Source organism: Pelobates fuscus, chromosome 3 (assembly GCF_036172605.1).
Source record: "Pelobates fuscus isolate aPelFus1 chromosome 3, aPelFus1.pri, whole genome shotgun sequence".
In the NCBI taxonomy this organism is placed as follows: domain Eukaryota; kingdom Metazoa; phylum Chordata; class Amphibia; order Anura; family Pelobatidae; genus Pelobates; species Pelobates fuscus.
This window is the reverse complement of record NC_086319.1, coordinates 345282447-345306715: the sequence shown is the minus strand read 5'-3', so window position 1 is coordinate 345306715 and position 24269 is coordinate 345282447. Positions and strand designations below refer to the sequence as shown.

General features: G+C 38.5%; 1 protein-coding gene across 10 annotated transcripts in view; it reads right to left on the bottom strand.

The window, feature by feature from the left end:
• TJP1 (tight junction protein 1) overlaps positions 1 to 24269 on the bottom strand; it is a 512314-nt gene that overhangs the window by 70960 nt on the left and 417085 nt on the right. For all 10 annotated transcript variants that reach the window (XM_063449129.1, XM_063449130.1, XM_063449132.1 and 7 more), the window contains 2 exons: positions 13883 to 13939; positions 207 to 331 (listed from right to left, as the gene is read on the bottom strand). In XM_063449129.1, coding sequence (XP_063305199.1) covers positions 207 to 331; positions 13883 to 13939 — 182 coding nt within the window. The remainder of the gene's footprint in view (positions 1 to 206; positions 332 to 13882; positions 13940 to 24269) is intronic.

The window sequence follows — 24269 nt, the reverse complement described above, 5'->3', positions numbered from 1 at the left end:
ACATATCCAATAAACGGCCAGGCAATTAAGTATTTTGGTCACAAAATGATTTCCAATGAATAGACAAATATTTAACTAATTATTTATTTTGTACACAAAGCAAGCCCTGTTTCTATCTTCTAATCCTACTAAATACCCCATGAGCACTTTCTGCAGGAAAAGCTGTAATAAGCGGCAAAGAGAATAATAAAATGACAAATACTTACTGCAGAAGGCCTTCTGCGGGACCACCTTTAAGAACATCTGAGATGACGATTGAGGTTTCTCCACTCTGAAAATGAGGGTTATCTCGGCCACCAGATATTGCGATCCCAAATCCAAATCCTGGGGCCTGGAAACATATATTAAAAATTAATGAGAGCTAATAAGAGCATTAGAAAAGATTTGCCATTAGCCAAAACTTAAAAGAAATTAGAAAAACTTTCTCAAAATGCAGTTTGTGTAGCTGGCCTACACAGAAATATGTTATTGTTGTGGAGGGAAATTACGAAACAATACACAGGTTTACAACATAGGAAGATTCCAAAAATACACACATTTCTAATAGAACACTAATTAAAAATATGATATGGAGCTTTATATGACAGGTTTCTGAACTCCTTGAGTTAAAGACTCAAAATAAAAAGGTGTTGTTGCATTGATTATATATTTAAATGTTTTAATCAGTTCTCGTTACTAATAGTTTAATAATGTATTAAAATCCACAAATAAACTGAAAGGTTTGGGCCTCTTATATTCTAAATCACAAAGGAATTCTGCAGGGTTTGGGTCACTATCTTTCTTAACTAAAAAGGCTCAATTGAGGACTGATAAAAAAAAAAACTGATAATCCCCGGAAAATCTTCCTGCTCAAGGCTTTTCTCACACCTAACACCTTTGCAAAACTCATCTTCAACTGGCCCTTTGCTGCGCCATCTAGACAGCAGCAACAGCCAATGTGCATGAAAGTACAATTGTGAAGAAAGTGGGTGTACGTCTGGATACACATGTATTAGTAGCGTGCATTCACTCACATTACAAGTACCCTTTGGCTAGTGTCTGGTGCAGAGGGTACATTATGTGATTTGGGCGTTATGATAGTGACTGATGGATACTAAGTGCTGGAATAGGTGCCTAATGAAGGTCATGGATAAGTCCAGTCAACTTGCACTAGTTTCAGGAATCCCAGCTAGGACGAGATGAACGTTTTACCCATCCCTAATCCACATGGTTTTTATCCACTTCCTTTTCTTGTGAATGGATCCATGATGTTTTTATTACATTTTTCATGAATTTATTGTTATATTGCAATTCTGCTTCTCCTACTCCATGTGAGAACATTAAATCATTGAAAGGGGGGGGTACTTAAGGGTTAAACACGGTAGCCAAAAGCAATTTGAGATTAGTAAAATACTTTTATTTTTTTGTCATTTATTAAATTTAGTCCATTTACAGAGCAAACCCCCTCGAGAAAGGTGGCGAAAGCCTACACATTTAATAGAAATGTCAAGCATCGTTGAAAGACTGTGGCCACATGTAACCTTTCCAAGGCTGAATTTGCAGATGTAAAGAGAAACATTTTCAGATATTGCTTGGAAATGACAACACATTCTTCATTAAAGAAAATGATGAAAAGGCCTCCTAAAAGAAGCCAGGTACATTATTCAACTGTGCAGACTATTATCCACATTTGACAGCATATTAGGTTGTAATTGGCACGGTAACATTTTGTTGCCTCTTTAGGGTCAGAATCTCTTTGATCTAAATGTTATGGCTACAACATAATTTGCAAACTTTATTGATCATTTTCTGTCATTTTCTCATTTGCAGTTTTTAGTAGACTATGCAAACTCAAAAGGAGTTTATGCATAAAAATGAAATCCAAAACCGGGAAATTTAATCAGTGCTATGTGCACAGTAAGGGGCGTGTATCACCTATTCAACTGTTCCCTAGAGAATAATGAGTAGGTCCACCTACAGCTGCAGACATTTCCCTCCCACACCAGGAAGAGACATACAAACAGGAGCATATCTTTCTGGTCTGTGGTGGGAGATCTTATCCTGTAAGTTCATCCACAAAGAACAGTTTAAGACATCACATAGGATGATCTGAGCTTCTCTTTAAAAATGGACTGCAGCTGCTACATGTTGATATGCAGCTCAGTTTAGTAAAGCGCACTATGGTTTACTGTGTTTTAGCCTTATTGGAACCATAAGGCATGAATGTGCAGTCCCAGGAGAAATGGCTACCCTATAGCGCATGCACAGAATATTCACATTATGGACACTGATGGAAACAGAATCCCTAGAAGACCAAGTGTCAAGAGATCAGAAGCAAGACGAAGGCATGTCAAGGGATAATTTTGAAGGAACAAACTAAGCCTCAAAACGCATAAGAATGACTAGACATCGCATTGTGCCATATGGGGACTTGGTTTCACTATCAGAGGGTCTCCAGTCCAATGGGAGACCGTAAATAGCTTATTGCAGGCAGTAACCTGTTGGACAAACATGAGCCTGGTACCACTAGTGGGGATCCAATAAATTGATAAAAAGGGAAGCTTTTCAGGAACTAATGCAGCAGTTAAGCATTCTTAGTTTAGATAATCCATTACAGCTATTAAATGATTTTCTAGGATGCATTGTATTTCACCACAATATAAAAATTCAAAAGGAGAACATTTAAGTATAATTAAAATGTATTTTACCAAGAAGAAGCTGTGTCTTCAACTGTGCCCCTGGCCCAAAACACAATAATAAAGCTTCACAGTCAACCTGATTTAATGCAGAATGCGCTTTTGGGATTTTGCATTTTCTAAAAATGTACTTTCCACACATGCAAGTATATATAGATTAGTTATATAGTTATATAGATTATATGCAGTGTACTGCCTTGGTGAAAAACATTAAAGGAGTACAATACAAATGGTACTCCAGGTTGGAATACTTGTCTGTATAAAACTGTGCTGCCTGTAGTATTCTGCCTATACAGATCTCTTAATATAGTTTTTTTTTTTTCACACAACTAAATAACAAAGTTATATATGGGTTGTGCTTTTATTTTGTAAACAATCTCATATGTACAAGGTATGTTGGTTAAAAAGGTTACTCCATTCAATTATTTAGAATTCCTTGTTGGGCATTGCTAATACCCACCCCCCTTCTCATATTTCAGAAAACCCTGTAGTAAAATAATAATATATTTTTTTTAAAAAGCCTTAAAATTACCTGGTATACAGCATCAGGCAAAGTTCACAAAAGCCAAGCTGTTACATCAGTACTTCCCATGTGAGAACCAGTCAAATGTTTCTCATTTAAGAATGGATTGGATAAGCATTTGATTGGACAGTACATACAGATTCCTTCCTCCATGACCACTTCTAAAAGCAGGTCAGGGTGGTTGGTGTAGCCCTTTAAAGCATACATATTATATTAGCTTTTGCAACACTGTACACTGTAGGTGAATGTATGCATACAGCATAACTAAAGGAATGCTCAATCTCCTTTGGAAAGGGCATGAATGAAACTACTCTATAAACCAACAATATCTGCAGTGCGGTTTCATCTTAGCTTGTGATGTACAATGTTTTTCCATGATGCAGATTCTCACAAATGTAAAGTTGTGAAAGCATGCACAAATAACTTCGCTTTCAACCACAACATTGATGATTATACATAAAGCTACAGTGTCTCCTTTGTTGCTACTACAATTAAAGCGGCACTGTAATGCCGAACTTACCTTTCCACAATCACTTCCTCTTCTCTCCCTCTCCCTTCTCTCCCTCTCTCAGGATCTGTTCTTCCCGTCTGCTCTAGTTTTCTTTAAAACATAAGAGAGTAGGGAATATTTTGTCTTATGTATTTTTCCTACGTTTGATCAGCTTTGACCCAGGGGAGGAGAAAAGTCTCCTGTGGTCAAAGCAATTTTCCCACAATTTTCACCTTCCTCCTGCCGCTTCATTCGGCATTCGAACGCTGTCAAAACTACCGAATTTCGTCATAATAGGATGAGAACAGTTTGTCCTTTCATTCAAATAAATTAAACTCCGATCCTATTTGTGCCGTGAGTAAATAGCTCTACTAAAAGGCTGAAACGTAAAGATTACTTGGTATTAGTAATTATGGGAGATTGAAATCTACCTTCTGCTGCTATACTGAGTAGTGGCATGTCTACTAAACAGTAAGCAGCCATGCGCGGCAGGTAGGGGGCCCTTAAGTTACAAATGGGGGGTGGGAGAACCTATCGGCAACCTCCCTATCCCCCCCATGGGTGACTGGTAGGGGCTAAATGTAAAATCCGCCCCCGCTCACTCCCCCCCCCCCCCCACCCAAGGTGACTAGGGATCTCCAAGCCCATAGTCAACCCCTCAAATAAAAGCCTACCTACCTCCCCCCCCCTCACCCTAAAAGTTGTGAGGGGGGAACCAGTAAACCTAAATACCTGAGAAAAAAAAAATACTTACCATTAGAAGTCTTCTTTCTTCTAAAAACGTTTTTCAGCCCCAAAAAAGGCCAAATAAATCCATAATTCTCATTAAATTTATACAATAAAATAAAAAACCAGAGTAAAAAACAAAAAAAAAAACATGGAAATAAATATCCAGATGCTAAAAAATAAATAAATACTTCTTCACCCAGCGAGGGCACCACGCAGACTGAGTTCCGCAGGACGGGGAAAGGCTTATAAAGCCTTTCCACACCCTGCAATTTGACTCAGAGCGCTGTGATTGGTTGGTTTAAGCCAACCAGTAAGAGTGTTTTAATAGGTAAATCTTGAGCCTTGCCTGATTGGTTACCTGCAAGGCTCAAGATTTCCCTATCAGAGCACTCTGGGGGCGGGGTTGACAAAAGTTGTCTCCACGCCCCCCCCCCCCCCCCCATTGTTACTTAATGGGCCCCACCTGCCGCACATGGGTGGGGGGTGGGTGGAAAATCGGTCTTCCCTCCTTTGTAACTTAAAGGCCCCACCCACCGCAAATGGGTGGGAGCTGGGGTGAGGGGACAATAAGTGCCCCCCTTGTATTTAAGGGTCCCCACTTGCTGCGCATTGGTGGGGGTTGGGGGGTGGACAACTTAAGGGCCCCCGCCACTTATGGGGGGGCGGCACAGTAGGTCCTACCTCGCCCATTCACCGCTCATGAGTGGGGCCTAGGGAGGACACTGGGTCCTCTATTTAGTTTAGTGGCCCCCGCTCTTGGAACACTTTGCCACCCCCCACCCACTGTTAAGGTATTTTTATAGGTGCCACACTAAGGGGCACTTTATTAAAGTAGTGGGGACTTAGAAGACATGCCCCTACTCACGGTATAGCAAGTAGGGGCAGATGTATTACTAATACTAAGTAATCTTTACTTAGTATTAGTAAATTTGGCTAACAGACCAATTTAGGTCTTTCAGCCTTTTAGTAGATGGCTCCCTAATGCCATGGGTATTAGGGAGCTATCTATTCACTGCACGAATAGGATTGGAGTTTAATTCATTTAAATTAAATTCCGATCCGAACAAAAGTCACAAATTTTGTCCACGAATGGTGTACGAACGCCGAATGAAGCGGCAGGAGGAAGGTAAAATTTGTGGGAAAACTGCTTTGACCACAGAAAATGGAGCGTACTTTGCTCCTCCACTGGGTCAAAGCTGGTCAAGAGTAGGAAAAATACATAAGACAAAATAGTCCCTACTTTGTCTTATGTTTTAAAGAAAACTAGAGCAGATAGGAAGAAATAAAGAACAGATCCTGAGAGAGGGAGAGAAGAGGAAGCAATTGGGGAAAGGTAAGTTAGGCATGACATTGCCACATTAATGAAGACACTGCAGTACCACAATCTAATTGACCCCTTAAGTATTCCTTAAATAACTCCAGTACATGCATAAAATAATTTCCTAATTATGTAGTCCATACATCTCACTATAAGTGTTAAATGATGATTGACAATGCAAGTTTATGGGCCTTTAAACCTCTTGCCTACAAAACAGTTCCTATGAAAACAAAAGCACTGATTTTTTTTCCCCAAACAGAACTGAGAAAACAAAAGAGACATGGAACAGAGTTGTACACTACTTCACCACATACCATTAGTCAGTACCAGAGAAGGACCAGCTGAAAGGGATGGAAATCTGCCATTTTTCAGAGGTCAAGTGATAAAGGCTTTAAAGAAGTCAACAGCAAAGCAATAGACAAAGGCCATACTAATGTCAGTTATCAACACCAATAATATATTGCATCTATTTTGTGCTTAAAAGGGACACCAACAACTAAAATTATATCTTCATAAAGATTATATCTTAATGAAATACTCAATTTGCAAAGGGGGGCAGGGGGGCGAGGTGACAGTGTTGATTTAAAGACATTCTTACTATATGTCTGACTAAAAGTTGTGCTGGTGCCAAGAGTGTCCTTTTAATGTAGTCTTCTCTAGACTATTTGCTTCCTCACTTCTGATGCTTAAACAGCACATAAAGATAGTATCTTTATGAAATACTTATTTTGACTGTGTTGGAATTTCACTGAAATTTAACCCCAGCAAAGAGATCTACAGAGACAAAATTGAGACTAATTTGTCTCTGAATATTTCGCCCAGCCGACACTTAGACACTGGGCGGAGCTACCTCTGTTTATAAGTGTAGATAACCCCAGCCATCATCAGTGACGGCTGCAGGGAATTGCATCTGTCTTCCATATACCTCAGCGAGCTGGAGAAGATGGCAGTATGCGCAAGGGACAGGTTCAGAAAAGTAAAACCTTTACCTGCGCCACGTCCAGCCACCAGACTACCAGTGGTGATGTTACCTGGGGGGGTCATTGCGAATCCTGCAAAGTTCCCAGACAATAACAGTGGTGCCAGTCATGCCCTGGCAACCCGTCCACACACACACACCGCATGGAGTAAAACTGGTTTGACTTAAAGGGCAACTGTCTGAACAATTTTTTAATATAATAATCTTACATATTGCAAAAAATATAGAATAGGAACACTATAGTCACCTAAATTACTTTAGCTAAATAAAACAGTTTTAGTGTATAGATCATTCCCCTGCAATTTCACTGCTTAATTCACTGTCATTTAGGAGTTAAATCACTTTGTTTCTGTTTATGCAGCCCTAGCCACACCTCCCCTGGCTATGATTGACAGAGCCTGCATGGAAAAAAAAAAACTGGTTTCACTTTCAAACAGATGTAATTTTCCTTAAATAATTGAATCTCAATCTCTAAATTGAACTAAAGGAGGCTCTTGCAGGGTCTAGCAAGCTATTAACATAGCAGGGGATAAGAAAATCTTAATTAAACAGAACTTGCAATAAAGAAAGCCTAAATAGGGCTCTCTTTACAGGAAGTGTTTGTGGAAGGCTGTGCAAGTCACATGCAGGGAGGTGTGACTAGGGTTCATAAACAAAGGGATTTAACTCCTAAATGGCAGAGGATTGAGCAGTGAGGCTGCAGGGCCATGTTCTATACACCAAAACTGCTTCATTAAGCTACAGTTGTTCAGGTGACTATAGTGTCCCTTTAAATTAAGAATATCTAGGGGAAAAAAATTGTAAGAAAAAAAACAAAAAATAACTGATCCCTACATTTAGTATATACATGCGATATACATGCACTTTGGGTCAGACAATGTTTGAAAACAAACAGTCTTTATGGTCTTTCCTGCACAGAATCAGGGAAGACCAGAGAAACTGTTTTCAAACACACACAGAAATCTGCAAGCTGAAATGCTTTATGAGTGTGGATTGGTCGTTTAAAGGGTAACCGTCATGACAAATACAATGTTAACATAATAAAGAATAAAATGTCATCTATACCTCGTGCTATCATAATTGCTAGTACATGTCTACATTTCTCTAAAATCAGAGGTTAAAAACGGCCCTTTTTCCACTCCTCTTAGTCAGTTCAGTCTGTGCCAAACCTAATAAGAAGGTTGTGCTTTACATGCCTGTTATCAGGGAAACCCTCCTCTTGTAATCTCTCATGCCTGAATTCAGCCTAAGGGAAAGCAATGCCTACAAGGGGAAGTAGGCAGGAGGTGCAGGTTCTGCATGAAAGCAGCAGAGGAGAGAACTGCCAGAAAAATGTACTGCAGCAGCTTTGTATGGGCAATCTGAGAAAGAAGAGTGAGAACATATAAGTTTTATTTACACAAAGCCAATATAAATTGTTGTGGACTATTACCCGGTTATGGGAAGCAACTCTGTGTCCCAAAAACAGGGACATTTAGGAGAGGTGGGTCTTTTCACCCATTGAGAAAAAGGATTGATGCCCTCAGCAGGAGAAAGTGAGAATGGGAATAAATTAAAATTAAATTTTAATAGTAATAAGGGAAGAAAACATCCCTCTATCTGGCATAACAGGTTCACTTTAACCCCTTAACGACGAGTGACGGACGAGGTCCGTCACTCAGGGGATTGCCTTAACGACGAGTGACGGACCTCGTCCGTCACCCGTTAAAATTAACCCCAGATCGCCGCAATCGCGTCGATCGTGGGGTTAATGGTGCTCCGGTCTGCCTCTGCATTAGAGGCAGACCGGGAGCACCGGATCGGGCTGTCAGAGTACATGTGCCCGCTCTGACAGCATGCCAGAGCGGGCACATGTGCTCTCTATACTCACCTCCGCCTCCCTGCACTTCCTGGTTCTGTGTGAAGTGCAGGGAGCCGGATCTTCAGTGATCCTGCCCCCTGGTGACAAAACAATAAAGTTAAATTAAAATCCCACCCCCCTTTACCCATTTTAATATAAAATTAACCCCTTCCCTGCCAATTGATCACTGACTACAGTGATCAAATGGCAGGGATTACATTTTACTATGATCTGATTTTTTTTTTAACCCCTGAGGGTTAATTATTATTTTTTTTAACCCTCAGGGGTTAAATTTATTTTATTAATTCATTTACATTTTTTAAAGTTATAAATTTAGCTAGCTGGGGAGGGTGGAAGTTAGTGGGGAATTGGGGGATTTAGTATTAGGCTAACTAGGGGTTAACGTTAAAAAAAGTTTAAAAATAAGCTTTAAAAAGTTAAAAAATTAAGTTAAAAAAAGTTTTAATAACGTTTAAGTAAAAAATTTTAAAAAATAAACCCTTTACCCAGTCCAAATAAAAATTAACCCCTTCCCTGCCAGTCGATCACTGCCTACAGTGATCAAAATACAGATCACAGTATTATACTGTGATCTAATTTTTTTTTAACCCCTGACGATTAACTTTTATTTATTTTTTAACCCTCAGGGGTTAAATTTATTTAATTAACTAATTTAAATATTGTATAATTAAATATTTTGCTAGCTGGGGTGGGTGGGAGTTATGGGAAAATGGGGAATTTACTGTTAGTGCTGCTTACTGCTAGTTAGGGGTTAACGTAAAAAAAAAGCTTAGAAAAATGTTAAATCTGTAAAAAAAAGTTTTACGAAAGTTTAGGAAACTTTAAAAAAATGAATAATCAAAACAAAAGTTTAAAAAATAGTTTTAAAAAGTAAAAAAAAAAGTTTTAAAAAGTAAAAAAATACATTTAATAACGCTCATTACCACTACACCTGGTACAAGCTAGCGGAAAAATGATCCCACGCTAAGGTTCAAAATATGCCTTTTGAAATACCCTGGGATGTCTTCTTTAAGAAATGGTATGGCTTTATGGGGTATTTGGATTATATAGCCTGGTAAAATACTCTAAAATGGGACATGGGCACAGCGTAAAAATTGAAAGTTGGGGGAAAAAAAATGGAATGGCTGTGTCCCAAATGTGCCCCTCCGATGTCCACATATACCTGGCAAAGGTACATACGGGGGTATTTTTGTACTCAGCAGACATAGCTGAGCAACATATGAAGTATTATACAGTGGTAGTACACATATGGTTTGCAAAATATACTGTGCAAACTCACTTTGTGTGTCAAAAAGGCAGAAAAAAACGCTTATTACCACTACACCTGGTACACGCTAGCGGAAAAATGATCCCACGCTAAGGTTCAAAATATGCCTTTTGAAATACCCTGGGGTGTCTACTTTAAGAAATGGTAGGCCTTTGTGGGGTAGTTTGAATTTAAAACCTGCGAAGATGCTTGGAAATTGCACTTAGGCCTGGCGTCAAAATTCAAAGTTCGGTAAAAACTGATATGGCTTGGTCTCCTATATGGCACTGTAGCTTCACGAAATAGTGCCATAGACATACAATGGGGGTGTCCTTTTACTCAGAAGACTTAGCTGAGCATAATTTGGGGGGTTTGAACTTAGTGGCACATATGAAATATACAAAATGCCCAGCAAAAATGCAATCCGTATGTAAAAAATGCACAAAATTATTTTTTACCACATACTTTGGCATGTAATGGTAAAAAAATGGGGGCATGTTGAGGCACAATATGCACCTTATGACATACCCTGGGGTGTCTACTTTTACAAATGGTAGGCCTTTGTGGTTTTTTTTTTGAACAGTCAAACTGTTATAATACCCCAAATGGAAGCATAGGCTCATTAAATCCGTCTCTCAAAATTATACTGTGAATACTGAAAAGGACAGGTCTCCTATATGGCACTGTAGCTTCACGAAATAGTGCCAAAGACATACAATGGGGGTACCGTTGTACTCAGCAGAAGTAACTGAACACATAATAAAACTTTGTACAGGAATAGCACACACCAACTTTACAAAATACACATGAGAAGTTCTTTGTTATAAGTTTGTGTGAGAAAACCCCCCAAAAACAAAATTTTACTCCAAAATTTAGCAGAGGTTGGCGGTAAAATGACTACGTAGAAAGTGTCAAAACAACCTTAGGGGTTGCCTGTGGTGTCTACTTTATATAAATATATACTTTTGTGTGGCAATTTTGTTTTCTTTTATGGCTATAAAGCTTACAAGACAAACATACCAAATTCTAAAATCGCTCCATATTAAAAGTTTATTTTACTCCTTGTGCTTTGTGACCTGTAACTACCAAAAAAAACTGAAAATCCCAGACACATTATATATTCTGAAAATCAGAACAACTAAATGATTTTTTTTTTTAATTACTTTCCTTAACCTGCACTAATTAGGCACACATTATTATTGCAAAAACTGTAAAAAAAAAATCAAATTTTTCTGTATTTTTTTTATAATAAATAAGTATATATATATATATATATATATATATATATATATATATATATATGTTACATCAAATGAAAGCCCTTTCTGTCCTTTAAAAAACGGTATATAATATGCGTCGGTGCAATAAATTAGTCAAATGCAAATTGCAGTTGAACGCAAACAGCAAAAAATGCAAAAAATGCCGTTGTCACAAAGTGAAAGACAAGCTTCCGAAGCTCTGTCCTTAAGGGGTTAAAGGTCCCACTGAAGACCTTATGAAGTTCTCAGGTTTGCTACAAATACTCAGTGAGTTGTCTAAACAACAGGACATATTTGGAACACCTGATTAGCTGGAACGGTTCTAGCTATTTTCTAAAAGAATACTGAGCATATCTCAAACCCACTAACCAACAGGTATTTATGAGTTTTGCAGTGTAACCGAATTTTCAGGAATGTGTCTTGGTTATTTCTTTATTTGTTTTTTCCAGAGAACAAGTGACAAAAGCATTGTCAGGTCTTTTATACAACACAGACAACACCATCCATGTTCTTTAACTGAACAAAGCTAGCTTTAGTAGTGTACTTTGGCATAAAGACGACCAAGGAAGCAGAAACTTAAACAGCAGGCAAAACCGCCTTGAGGCCAGAATCCATGCAAGTATACCTACAGCCAGAGGAAAGCATAGCTTCCGTGGGACATACTTTGGCGAAGAGATGGTTGTATAGATGCCGGAACTATGCAAGTCGGTACAGATTGCCAGGAACATAGGCTGCTTTGGTGCTTTTAAAGCCCCAGTAAATGGGGACTCTAATTATAAATTTCATAAGTGCAGCGAGACAGAAATCAGGGGACTGTTCACATGGTGTTATATAGACTGTTCTAAGCCTATTTTACTCCCTCCACGCCAGTCCAAGATTTGTTTAATTCACTACTAAGATAGACAACTCTTATTTTTCCAACAGCTAAAACCATGGCTGTATACACACAAAGAGCAGCTCCAAAGATGGTAACTCTGATGCCTGCGCATTTCTTTAAAGCCTTAGATCTCAAACTAGTAACATCTGGTACAAGCAAACAATAATACAGGTATTCACCGAATACCTGGGAATGCCATTTAGCAGATCGCAAACTCCTGAAGTCACGCCGCAGATCAGCAGACCTGAAACCAGAGCTGGTGGTCTTTACAATTTATATATTGGAAAATGACTAATATGTAGTTTCTTTAAATGCTGATAGCACCAATAAACAACTTTTGTCCTTGTTGTAAACATAGAACTTTACAATTACAGCTTGCTCACAATCACAGCTGTGGTGTATACAGCTCATACTGTACCAACCGCCACTTGGCAATCAATCAGATAACCTCTTTATACAAGATTCATGGAAACCGGAAGCTTGGATTAAAAACAAAGAAGAGAAGAGAAAAAAAAAACTCCAACAGAAGCTATCATTCAGCAACTACCCAATTATTGACTGTATGTAATGCTACAATTTCACATCAATTTGTCATTTTGTTTTCAGGCTTTATGTAGGGCTAAAGGAAAAAATAAATCTGTTCTCAGGGAAGTCATTTATATTACACGCAAGCTCATGCAGGCAATACTGCAGTATTATTATTGTTTTTTTTAAATACGCTATATGCACTAAAAGACTTCCAGTGAATCACATACAGTCTAAATGCAGTAATTTGAATTTTAGAAATAACTTGTAGCTTAAAGGATGCAGCAGTCCCCACATGCCAGTTTAAATCTGTAGATCTTTACTTGCATATTAAAGTGTTCATATATAACGGCCATGCTTTATGTCCCTTTCCAGCTCTGAGACCTACCTATGGGTGTGTGAGTGCAACATTTCCACACATCTTGGGCTACATCAACTAAACAGCGTTATACTATGTAGCCTTTCTTGTTACCCTGTTCTGCAAAAGTATGCATCTCAAGGGTTCAATGAATGAGCCTTATCAATCAGAAAGACCAGTTGTGCTATAAATACCTTTCCCTGGATGGCTGGTTTCAGAAATTGATCCCAGCAGGAATCCTACACTACCATTGTATGTAATCTTGTCAACCAAGCTAAAGTATAAAAGGTCACTGAAAGGAGCAGAGCAATGATTTCTGTTTTCACTGATAAGCCGCTGAATTCCAGAAATAGACAAAAATCACCCCCAACCACCTAGTAATTGTGTTTTCCTTTCAAATGGTGAACTATAAACATGTTTCTTATAAAAGCAGAATACATTACCAGTTAGTTTTAGCCAAAACACACAAGAAGAAAGATTTCATAAAAATGATCTGTATTTTTCAATGTCTGTTAACATTAGTGGTCTTTCCAACATATCAACTTTTTTTTTCATTTCAGCGTTGATTTGTACTAAATTCAAACTCCTGTGTATTGTGGCCCAGCTATATCAATTATTTGGGTTGGCTATAGCCTGCATAGCCAGATAGGGGCACCCGATGATTAGATATCACTCTGCACAAATCCCATTCCCAAAGCAAATCAAGTAGCAGCAGGCCAGAAAACACAACTCACTGGACATATTTGTTTAAAAGCAAGAAGCCATCTTAGGTACAATCTGATTAACCCCTTAAGGACATGTGACATGTCATGATTCCCTTTTATTCCAGAAGTTTGGTCCTTAAGGGGTTAAAGCAAACAAAAAAAAAAAAGAAATTTACATAACATTAGCAAACTGAGAACTGATGAGTGCAAAGTTTACACTGGACTAATTTTAACAAAAGGAAAGTAATTTCCTTGTCTCACTTCCTGACATCTGGCTTTTGTCTATTGTTTTAAACAGCCTGCATTGTGCATGATGGATTAACTCATGGTTAACTTACCCTGTGCAGAGTAACCGTTTGCTGCTCCCATATTGCAGTTTCTTCCATTACAGTGTTCTAAAGAAAAAAAAAAAAAAAAAACATAAGAGGAGAAACACTGGTTAGCGAATAGGCAGAAAATGTTTTGTTTAACAATGTCATCTGACAGTTTTCCCCTAGTCACAAATTATCACATGCGCTTTGATGGCCAGCCTTTCAAACAAGGCCATTCTTATACTTCAGCTGTCAGACAGAATTTCCTTTCAGAGATCTCAGACTCTTTTCACACCGTACTGACCTGCAAATCTCTACAACGAAATCACAAACAAAACGTGTCCATCACTGACTTTAACATTAATAAACAATGCACCGTGATTGACTTTGGTTTATTCATTTTGAATGGTCAACCACATTGCTAAATACACACACACACTCACAGGTTAAGACAGGAGCACTCACTTGGATTTTCCAATAGTGTATTAAAACATCTTCATAAATTTACATCAACGTTTCGACCCTTCAGGGTCTCTATCAAGATATATATATATATATACACATATATATATATATACACATATATATATACACATATATATACACATATATATATATAGATATACATACATATATATATAGATATACATATATATATAGATATACATATACATATATATATAGATATACATATACATATATATACATATACATACACATATATAGATATACATATACATATATATACATATACATACACATATATAGATACATATATACATACATACATACACATATATAGATACATATATACATACATACATACACATATATAGATATACATATACATACATACATACACATATATAGATATACATATACATACATACATACACATATATAGATATACATACATACATACACACACACACACACACACACACACACACACACACACACACACACACACACACACACACACACACACACATATATATATATATATACACATACATACACACACATACACAGTGGTGTTCAAAATGTTATACTGTTGGTCATAAAAGTATAAGGAAAGTCTGATTTGCACTGAACAGATTCATAGTCTTCTGGCTGACATTGTTTGTAGGGCATCAATTATAAAAACACAAACGTAGAAACCACCCACAAAACGTAATTTTGAAAGTTTTGCATATTTAAATATCTTTAATCCTTGGGGAAAAAAAAATAATATTCACAATAAATAAAATAAGCATTACTTCGAGTGTGGAATGCTGCTCTTCAATTCAAATGTATTTATTTTTAATTTGAACAGAGCTACTAGCTAGTTATTTAACATCAATAAGATTAAGGAATCCTCTATTTCACAACTGCTCGGTTTCAGTAAGAAAACATGACCTATAAATGATCACTTATCAGCACAGCTCAGTTTGTTATATTCTCCAAACACAGTTACTTCAAAGAAGTGCAACATCCCCAAACATCCCAGGCTTATAGAACATAAGGCATAACAGAAAGCAAAATACAACTCTTAACAGCAACCTATTTCAACCGGAACTGAAAATATACATTATATGAGAAGCACTTAAGGCTGACCGGTCCATAGTGAAGGAGCATGGAAATGAAGGCGTCACAGAAATATACACATTTAAATTAATGTACACTCTGTGCAATAAATAGTACGTTTTCTAACTATATAACTGCACTTCATTTATAGTTTTGTTTAAATCCAATGCTATCCTGGAATACTAAAACAGAGGAAGCATGTAATCCAGTCAGTGTTATTGATTAGTAATTACTTTTGTTATCAGTGCTATAGGACTTTCACCAAATCAGAGAGTGAAACCTTGTGTGATAAAGAGACACATAAAAAGGAAAAACAAAGATTTCAGATTGTTTCAACTTGATAAGTCGCCTACAAAAAAAAAAACCCACACCTTCCGCAGCCCAGAGAAAAGAACATACCAACATATAATAATATACATACTAACTCAGAGACCTTGAAAAAGCTGCATTCATGACAAGCTTTCCATGACATTTATGGAAGTGGGAGGAACGTATTCAGTCCTGGAATGTAGCATTTAAATCATAGAATGACAAACTCTACTTCCTATTTTTTTAAGGTTATTTTCTACATTAAAAGCTCAAACAGTAAATACTAGAGCTAAAAGCCAAAGTACACATGCCATGTGAGAGGAGAGAACACTTCTATTGGACATAATAACAACTGTCCCAATATAAACAAACTAGAAAGCACAGAAACAGAAATAAGCTATAACTACACACTTTTCTCAGGTTGTCTGCTAATGTGCACAGACACACACATCCACAAAAACCAGTACAGTGCTAGGGAATTAAAGGGACAGGAACATAAAGAACTAGAATGCATTTGACAAGGCATTAATTGAACCAAACTAATTTTGTTACATTGCTTCAAATATATGGTGTTCATAAAAATGAAAAAAAAATAAAAAAATAAAAATAAAAAAAAATCACACTTGATTCTCAGCTAATCAATTTACTTGCCCAAATAGTGAAATAGTTCCAATTATTTTAAATTAAGCTGCTCCCAGCCATATCTCTTTCATGCAGTGCAACATTCAATTGCAGTACTACAAACTCAAAGGACACAAGTTTCCTTTAGAATGTACACCACAATGTCACCAAAACAAACGTAAGGATTGGCTGAGACATTTCCATAAGTTTCCTAATCTTTTCAGAATGAGCAGATCCTAGTGACTTGCCTCAGCGTTCATTTGTGTTTTTTTTTTCCTTGTATTGCAATAAAAGAAATAAAAGAATAAAGTGTGGAGCACATCCAGTGTATTAAACGGGAATAAGTTTTAACATAGAAAACAGTCTGATGCTGAAAACCATGAAGGTTTTAAAATAGGTTTTCATCATTCTATCCAGAAGAACAATGATATCCTGGCAGTGACAAGAGATGTTACAGCAGCAGTACAATATGTCACGCTCACACTGTATTTCATGCGCTTTAAAAAGGCCTCGACACATATCTCCCGCATACCACACACATTTTGGCACTGTGAAAAAAAAAAAAACTGCTTTCTGCTAAAAAATGTTGAGAGTACAGGCTAATTCAGTTTTAATAAGATTCGGAAGTTCTTAGCTCTTTTTGACAAAGGCCAGAATTATTTACTTACGGTAATAACTTGGCAAATAAGTATTTAATAAAATTAAAATAATAGCGTTACCAGTTACTACCAATTAATATGAACCTTGCATGCCCCCCCCATTATGTTAAATCCCAAATTAGATGACAAGGAAATTACTACAAAATTCAACCAATGAAAAACAAAAACCAGTAGATTAGAGCTCAAATGAAATATTTCAGTATAATAGCAGGTGGAATGAAAATTTGATTAAAAAGTTAGAAAGACAGACAAAACTAAAGAAAAGGTTAGTTTGATAGTGTGATCATATTGCAAATCTGCAATGACAATTGTTCTAATCCAGAATATTGTGACAGTGCACATGCTGGTACCAAACAAAACCTGCTCTCTTAAAGCTTCGAATATCACCTACCTTGCAGAGATATTTTTTATTTCATTTAGAAAAACTAATTTATAGGTGGCTTTATTAGGTCTAAATAAAACAAAGTAGGTCTTACACAGTAATTCCCACTACACATTTATTTAAATCTACCCATCACATTTGGTAATCCTCATTAATGAAAGTAGGACAAAATAGCAAGGTCAAAACATGGATGCAAAATGCTTGGGCTTTCCATATGGTCTGCTCACCCCCCACCCCAAGCACACACAAAGTCAAGGTGATTGGTACCAGCCTAAAACAGACATTCACGTACAAGTTGAAATGCATTACAGAGAAAAAACTAATTCAAAGTTTTCAAGATTCTAATAAAAAAAGTCTGCTTAGCAGTTGCATTTTAATCAAGGATAAATGTGATAGGTAGACACAAATGATCATGCAGTGCGCATGAATATATTTACAAAAGTAAGGACAATGCAGTAATGCTATGCAGCATTTGACACAATTTAATAGTACTTGGGGTTCTAGACGTGCAACTTAAAAAGAATATGCTACTGTAAAATCACCAATAAGTTATATTATAGGGTAATGGCCATTTAACGTTCATACACATTTAGTAGTAAACCTTTTTTGCATTAAGATTTACTTATTGGTGGGTGTTTTCCCATCTAAGTATACCAAAGTTACTAATATACGGGAGAAGGAAAGATCTATAACTGGCATGTATTAGATTTTACTAGTTTTGATCGTTTCAAAAACGGTCTTGGATAGCAAAGAAAAATTATGGCCAGTGTGATCCCAAACAGAGCTTTAGATTGTATACATTACTCTATGATCACCTCCCTATAACACTCCGTACAGTAACAATATCCCTATAGGAACACTGTAACTTTAAATTATTTTTTTTATTTTTTTCCCCCAAAGTTAGAAGTGTTCCTTATAAACTATGGGAGCATGACAACTGCCACAATCTGCCAATTCAAAGGTTCTTCGAGAAGCAATGAATCTAGTCATCTTCTATCCAAAGTATTAGAGACCTTTAGCATCATGTTTTATTGTGCTGTGCATGATGAGGTAGAAGATGAAGAGCTTTAAATATCGAAGGTCTCAAAGGGACACTAAGCACCAGAACCACTACAGAGGTTGTGAATAGGGTGCTTACAGTTTTGCTATAATGAAAATAATTGCAGAGTAAAAGAAGCAGAGTATTAACCAATAAGCGTAAAAGGAGGGCTAGTCATACAGCACCGCCCTGACAAACCAAGATTATATTCACACCCCCGTTTCTCTTTTTTTTATTATTATTATTATTATTAGCATTTAAAGGACCACTATAGGCACTAAGACCACTTCAGCTCAATGAAGTGGCCTGGGTGCCAGTTCCCCTTAGTCTTAATCCTGATGCTGAAAACAGCACTTTCAGAGAAACTGCTATGTTTCACTGAGGGTTAATCCAGCCTCTAGTGGGTGTCTCCCTGACCGCCACTGGGGGTCGCTTCCGCGATTTACACTGAGTAAATCACACTTATCTGACGCTGGACTACCTCACGGAGTCCAGCATCAAATAAGATTCCCATATGAAAGCATTGAGTAATGCTTTCCTATGGGCGTGTTTGAATGTGCACGCGCTACTGGCCGCGTATTCAGCTCCACTCGGGAGCTGATGTCGGCTGGGGAGGAGACGTCACTAGCGCCAAGGGAGCCCGGCTCTGAATTAAAATAAGTGGCTAAAGGGGTTTTAACCCCTTCAGCGCCGAGGGAGGGGGGGGCTCTCCAAGAGCCTATAGTGCCAGGAAAACGGGTTTGCTAGTTTTTCTGGCACTATCAGATCCCTTTAAATAGTGCCATCTTTTTCTACATCGCTTTAAAATATTACTAAGGTATTGGCCATTCCAACAACTCATGATCATTTTAAAAAAGGAAAAAAAAAAAAAAAAAAGAAAAAAAAAAAACTTAAGTACAGTCACAAAGCAGTCCTAGAATAATTGCAATTGACATTGGTTTATCAAAATAAGGTGTTGTCACGTTGGAAATGTTGGAACAGTTGTAATAAAACTTTCCACACAAATCACAAAAAGGTTATAATGGAGATTATTCATTTATGTAGGCATGGCCCCACCTTTATAAATAATGCCCGCAAGACCCTCCATTGACAGAGCTAATCTAGGGAGATTAACACTTCTAGATGGTGGTAGCTCTGCCCAGTATCTAGAAGCAGAAGATGTTAAAAAAAGAAATTACAGTTTGTCTCAGTGTATCTTTTGAAATCAACATTCAGTACTAGTATTTCATAAAGATTTTCGCTTTATAAAATACTCGTTTTTCAGGGGGGCAGAAGGGGTTGACAGTGCTCATATTAACAGTAACCTAAATCACCAAAAACGAATACAAACATGGGCTGCAAACACACAAGAACTCTTACTGGAGTTCAAAATGTTCTCAGACCAATAGGGATTATATCAGGCAGACAAACATTCCACAAATTCCCCCATTCAGAATAGATTAACAAATTGTATAGGCTGAGCAATAGGAAAATTAACTGTGTGGTGAACTGGATGTGATCTCGGATTGCTGTAAACCCGGTTTTTCTGATATATATAACTTTATAATTAATATTATAGATTTATTTCAGCCACAGACTGTGCCAGATATTTTTTTTTGTTCAAATATTTTTATATGTACTATATAACAACATTTTAAACTTTTCTATGTCTGACTGTTGTAATAGCAATGATACTCTTGCATATATAGTGTTGGAAACGCAGTTATACGTGCCACGCATCACTTTCTGCATAATTTAACAATTTTGTTTTCCATAACTTAGCCTGGAGAAAACCTTGTGAAAGAGCATACATTGATGTCATACTGGCCAATGTTTCAGATTTATACAGATCATAGATTTGAAAGGTTTACAGTGGTGTCAAAGCTATTTCCTGCAACATTGACAGAGCACAGCTGATAGACAATAGAACAATTTGTATCATTAAATGCTGTGGTTAGTGAACAGTAGCCTTTTTGTATGGCATTTTCAACCTGCTGTAGTGGTTATGATGACAGGAGTACCCTGGGCCTGCCAGGCAACCGCCCTCAGTCAACGAATGCATTTCTGTATATGTACAAAATGGGAATATGTACAGAACTGATGTTAGCCAGCCTAGAACTTCCGCTCCAAGTTGGCTAATGACTCCTATATGAGGTCAAGTTACACCTCCGGCAGCAGAGGGCTTAAATTCTGTATGTGCAGCATTTCAAAGTGAAATGCTGCACATACAAACTCCAGGCACATATCACTGAAGTGGTCATAGTGCGTAAAGTAACCGTTTAATGTAGTGGTTCTGGTGTCTAGAGCCTGTCCCTGCAGGCACAGCATTGTAAATGCTGCCTTTCAGAGAATAGACAGTGTTTACATTACCGCCCAACTCCCATCTCTAGTGGTTATCACTCGAACAGCCACTACAGAGACTTCCTGGATTCAGTCCTGCAAAGAGTACTGGACAGACGTTCAGCATCTCCACTGTTACTAGACTATCCTAATTGAGCAGAAAAGACATCACCTTGCTGTGGCTCATGCCCTAGCACACACTTCCAGACCAAGCGCCCTTAAAGTCGACTACCCGGTAACCTATCTATGCAGGCTAAGTCCCCCAGAGCAGCCTACAAACTCAGGCCAGCTGCATGGAACTTATTGGCTCAAAAATCAGCCGCGGATGGTCAAAGCTTTAACCAGGTTGTGATCATACATAGTGCTGAAGATCAGGGCACTATTTGAACTGTGTAGAGCTGACAGTTTGAGCTATCCGGGGTTATGTGGGGTTTACTGGCGGAGAAATACATGTTTTGGGGTATTTTGTTAAGGCACCCTGGTGTCTGGAAGTTAGATTACTAGTTCTCAATCTTATTATCTACCAGACACAGTGGTGCCTGGAGGTTATCTGAATTGTTGTTTGTTAATGACCTCATACCGGGGATCTGTGTATAAATATGTGTACTGTGACCAAATAAAGCATTCCTATTTTCACCCTTCAAGTTTCAACTGATGTTTGGGTGGGCGGCTGAATCACTGAACACACATCAATTCACTAGGCATGTAACATATATTTGTTTATTGAACAGAAATTGTAACAAATTGCATAATCCAGCTTTCTCCTTTCGATAAATGGGTTAATTTAAGATGTGTGAACTGTCAGACTTAAAGGATCACTATAGGGTGAGGAACACAAACATGTATTCCTGACCCTATAATGTTAAAACCACTATCTAGCCCCCCTGGGCCCCTCGTGCCTCCATAAATATAGCAAAATCCTACTGTATTCAAGCCTGAAGCTGTAACTCTTCACTCCGTTTGCCTCAGAAAAACAAGCTGTCTGCTGACATCATCAGAAATGGGAGCCTGATCCAATCACAATGCTTCCCCATAGGATTGGCTGAGACTGACAAGGAGGCAGATCAGGGGCAAAGCCAGCATGATTCAAACACAGCCCTGGCCAATCAGCATCTCCTCATAGAGATGAATTGAATCAATGAATCTCTATGAGGAAAGTTCAGTGTCTGCATGCAGAGGAAGGAGATACTGAATGTTTGGATGCATTTTAGGCAGCAATGACCCAGGAAGGATCTCTAACAGCCATCCGAGGAGTGGCCAGTGAAGTTTTTACAAGGCTGTAATGTAAACACTGCATTTTCTCTGAAAAGACAGTGTTTACAGCAAAAAGCCTGAAGGTAATGATTCTACTCACCAGAACAAATTCAACAAGCTGTAGTTCTTCTGGTGACTATAGTGTCCCATTAAAGTAAACCTAGGATATTAGGGGTACGATAAAGCGGAGAGGAGTCACCTGAAACAAAGGATCAGTAAGGTCAGGGCAATTCAGGTCAGTCATTGTTTATGTTCAGAGAAGTAGAACAAAACTGGGTTAGTTTCATATACTGCTAAAGGGAAACCACAATCTCTAGATTTATCTAGAACTTGTGGTAACCTTTTCTCTTTTAAATTCATATTAAAGATTCATCACGAGGCATCATTATCTAGTTCAGTCTAGGCACATCCAGGGCACACATTGCAAATGAGAAGAAATAGAAAGATTATTAGTTTCTCCTCTTACTTGTGCCCAGATGCTGGATAAGGAGGTGTGGATTTCTACATTTCAGTCTATTGAACAGAAATACATATTCATATAAGTAAACATACTGATAAAACTCACAGGCAATAAGGATAAAAGAATAAAAATACAGGTAAACATACTGATACAAAATCTTAGAACGCAGCAGTTGCCCTTAAAAGAGGTCACAAGTGGGGGGCGGAGCCTGACCTCTCGTGGGCCTCTCCTCCACTGGCAAACCCAAGTCGAGGCTTTGCGGCCTACCAGTAACTGGGCCAAGGAGAGACAGCCGCTCTCCCACAGCCCTAACTGGAGGTGACACTCGACTAAAGAGGTGCCCCCCCCCCCCCCCCGGACCGGTGGGTGTCATCCCGGTCCTACCCGGCAAGTGCAGAGTACGCATGCGGCAGACACCTACCGCATGGAACAACAGGCTGACTCAGACCACCAGCAGCCAGGATCCCACGGGGTGCCCAAGATGGCGGACACACACGCCTCGCACACAGCACCGAGCCAAGTGGAGCGAACACTCCAACGCATTGACAAGCTATTTGCCCGATTTTGGGCCCAGCTGGAGAAGCGAGCACAACTCACACAGCGACCAAGTCAAGGGGGAACCCAGAAGGGCCCAAGCACTAACAAACAGGCGCAAACCACCAAGTCCAGGACCGGCCCACGCAAGCCGAGGACCACAGGGGTGCATACCCCGCATCGAACATCAAGAGGGTGTAAATATATCTGCTGTAAGCGCCGAACATGCAACAGATCCCTCCACCACCCACGTGGCAAACAGGACTCGGACCTTCTGGGACATAGGGCCTGGAGCCCGAAGTCGCCAGTCCTTTACCTGGCCCGCAGTCAACAAGAGTGTGAGTGCTGCCCCTACCGCACCTCGACCCTGGAGAAGCCAAAAGCATACCTGAAATGGGCATCGGCTAAATCAAACACCGGACTGCTTACTTGGGGCGGATGGCCGCTGGCTGGACTGGACACTGAGAGCCACACATCGCCTATAGAACTCAGTGATCGCCCCCCCCCCCTTCTGCCTCCTATGTGCTGTGCAGTATGCCAACAACCCTTTACTGTCTTGCTTACATGTGTATTAACGGTTAGTCAGCCACACTGGAACCCTAGGCATCTTCCCACGTATTGTTGCAGCCTCAGAATATACGCCTAAACCCACTGTTTAGCATAAGTACTATGCCTTTGCCTCTTATAACAGATACCCTAGCAAAAGTATTTTAGCATGGTTAGACATTGACTGTATAAATGCACCCTGACAACATAACTATCTGGTATAGCTTGCTATATAAATAATGAAAATGTACCCTCCTAGCCTGTTAATTTGATAGGAAGACGTACCAACCCAACATGTTACCAGTCATGTCAATTCACTCCTTGTACTCATGATTTTTGCTATTGTGTATCGCTTTAAATTAACAACCTGACATAATCTACATTATTTTAACATATAAAAATGTGCCGACAATCCTACTGCTTCAATTGTTACGCTTGAAAATGTGCTCGAGGAATGCTGTTGGGGCACCAAGAGCTTGTATGTTATGCCATTCAAAGCACAAGAAAAATACAGAATTTAAAATAAAAAAAAAAAGTCACAAGTGCTCTCTACTTTATATAACTTTTACTTGTAGATTAGATGTAGAGGCTTGCAAATTGTTTAATTAAAACAGGAGATTTGGAATAATCCCCAAATCAGCTAATATAGCATTTTTAACTCAGGACAACTATTAGAAGCAAGTAATAGTAACTATTGTTATATCTGCTCTAAATTCAAGATTCCG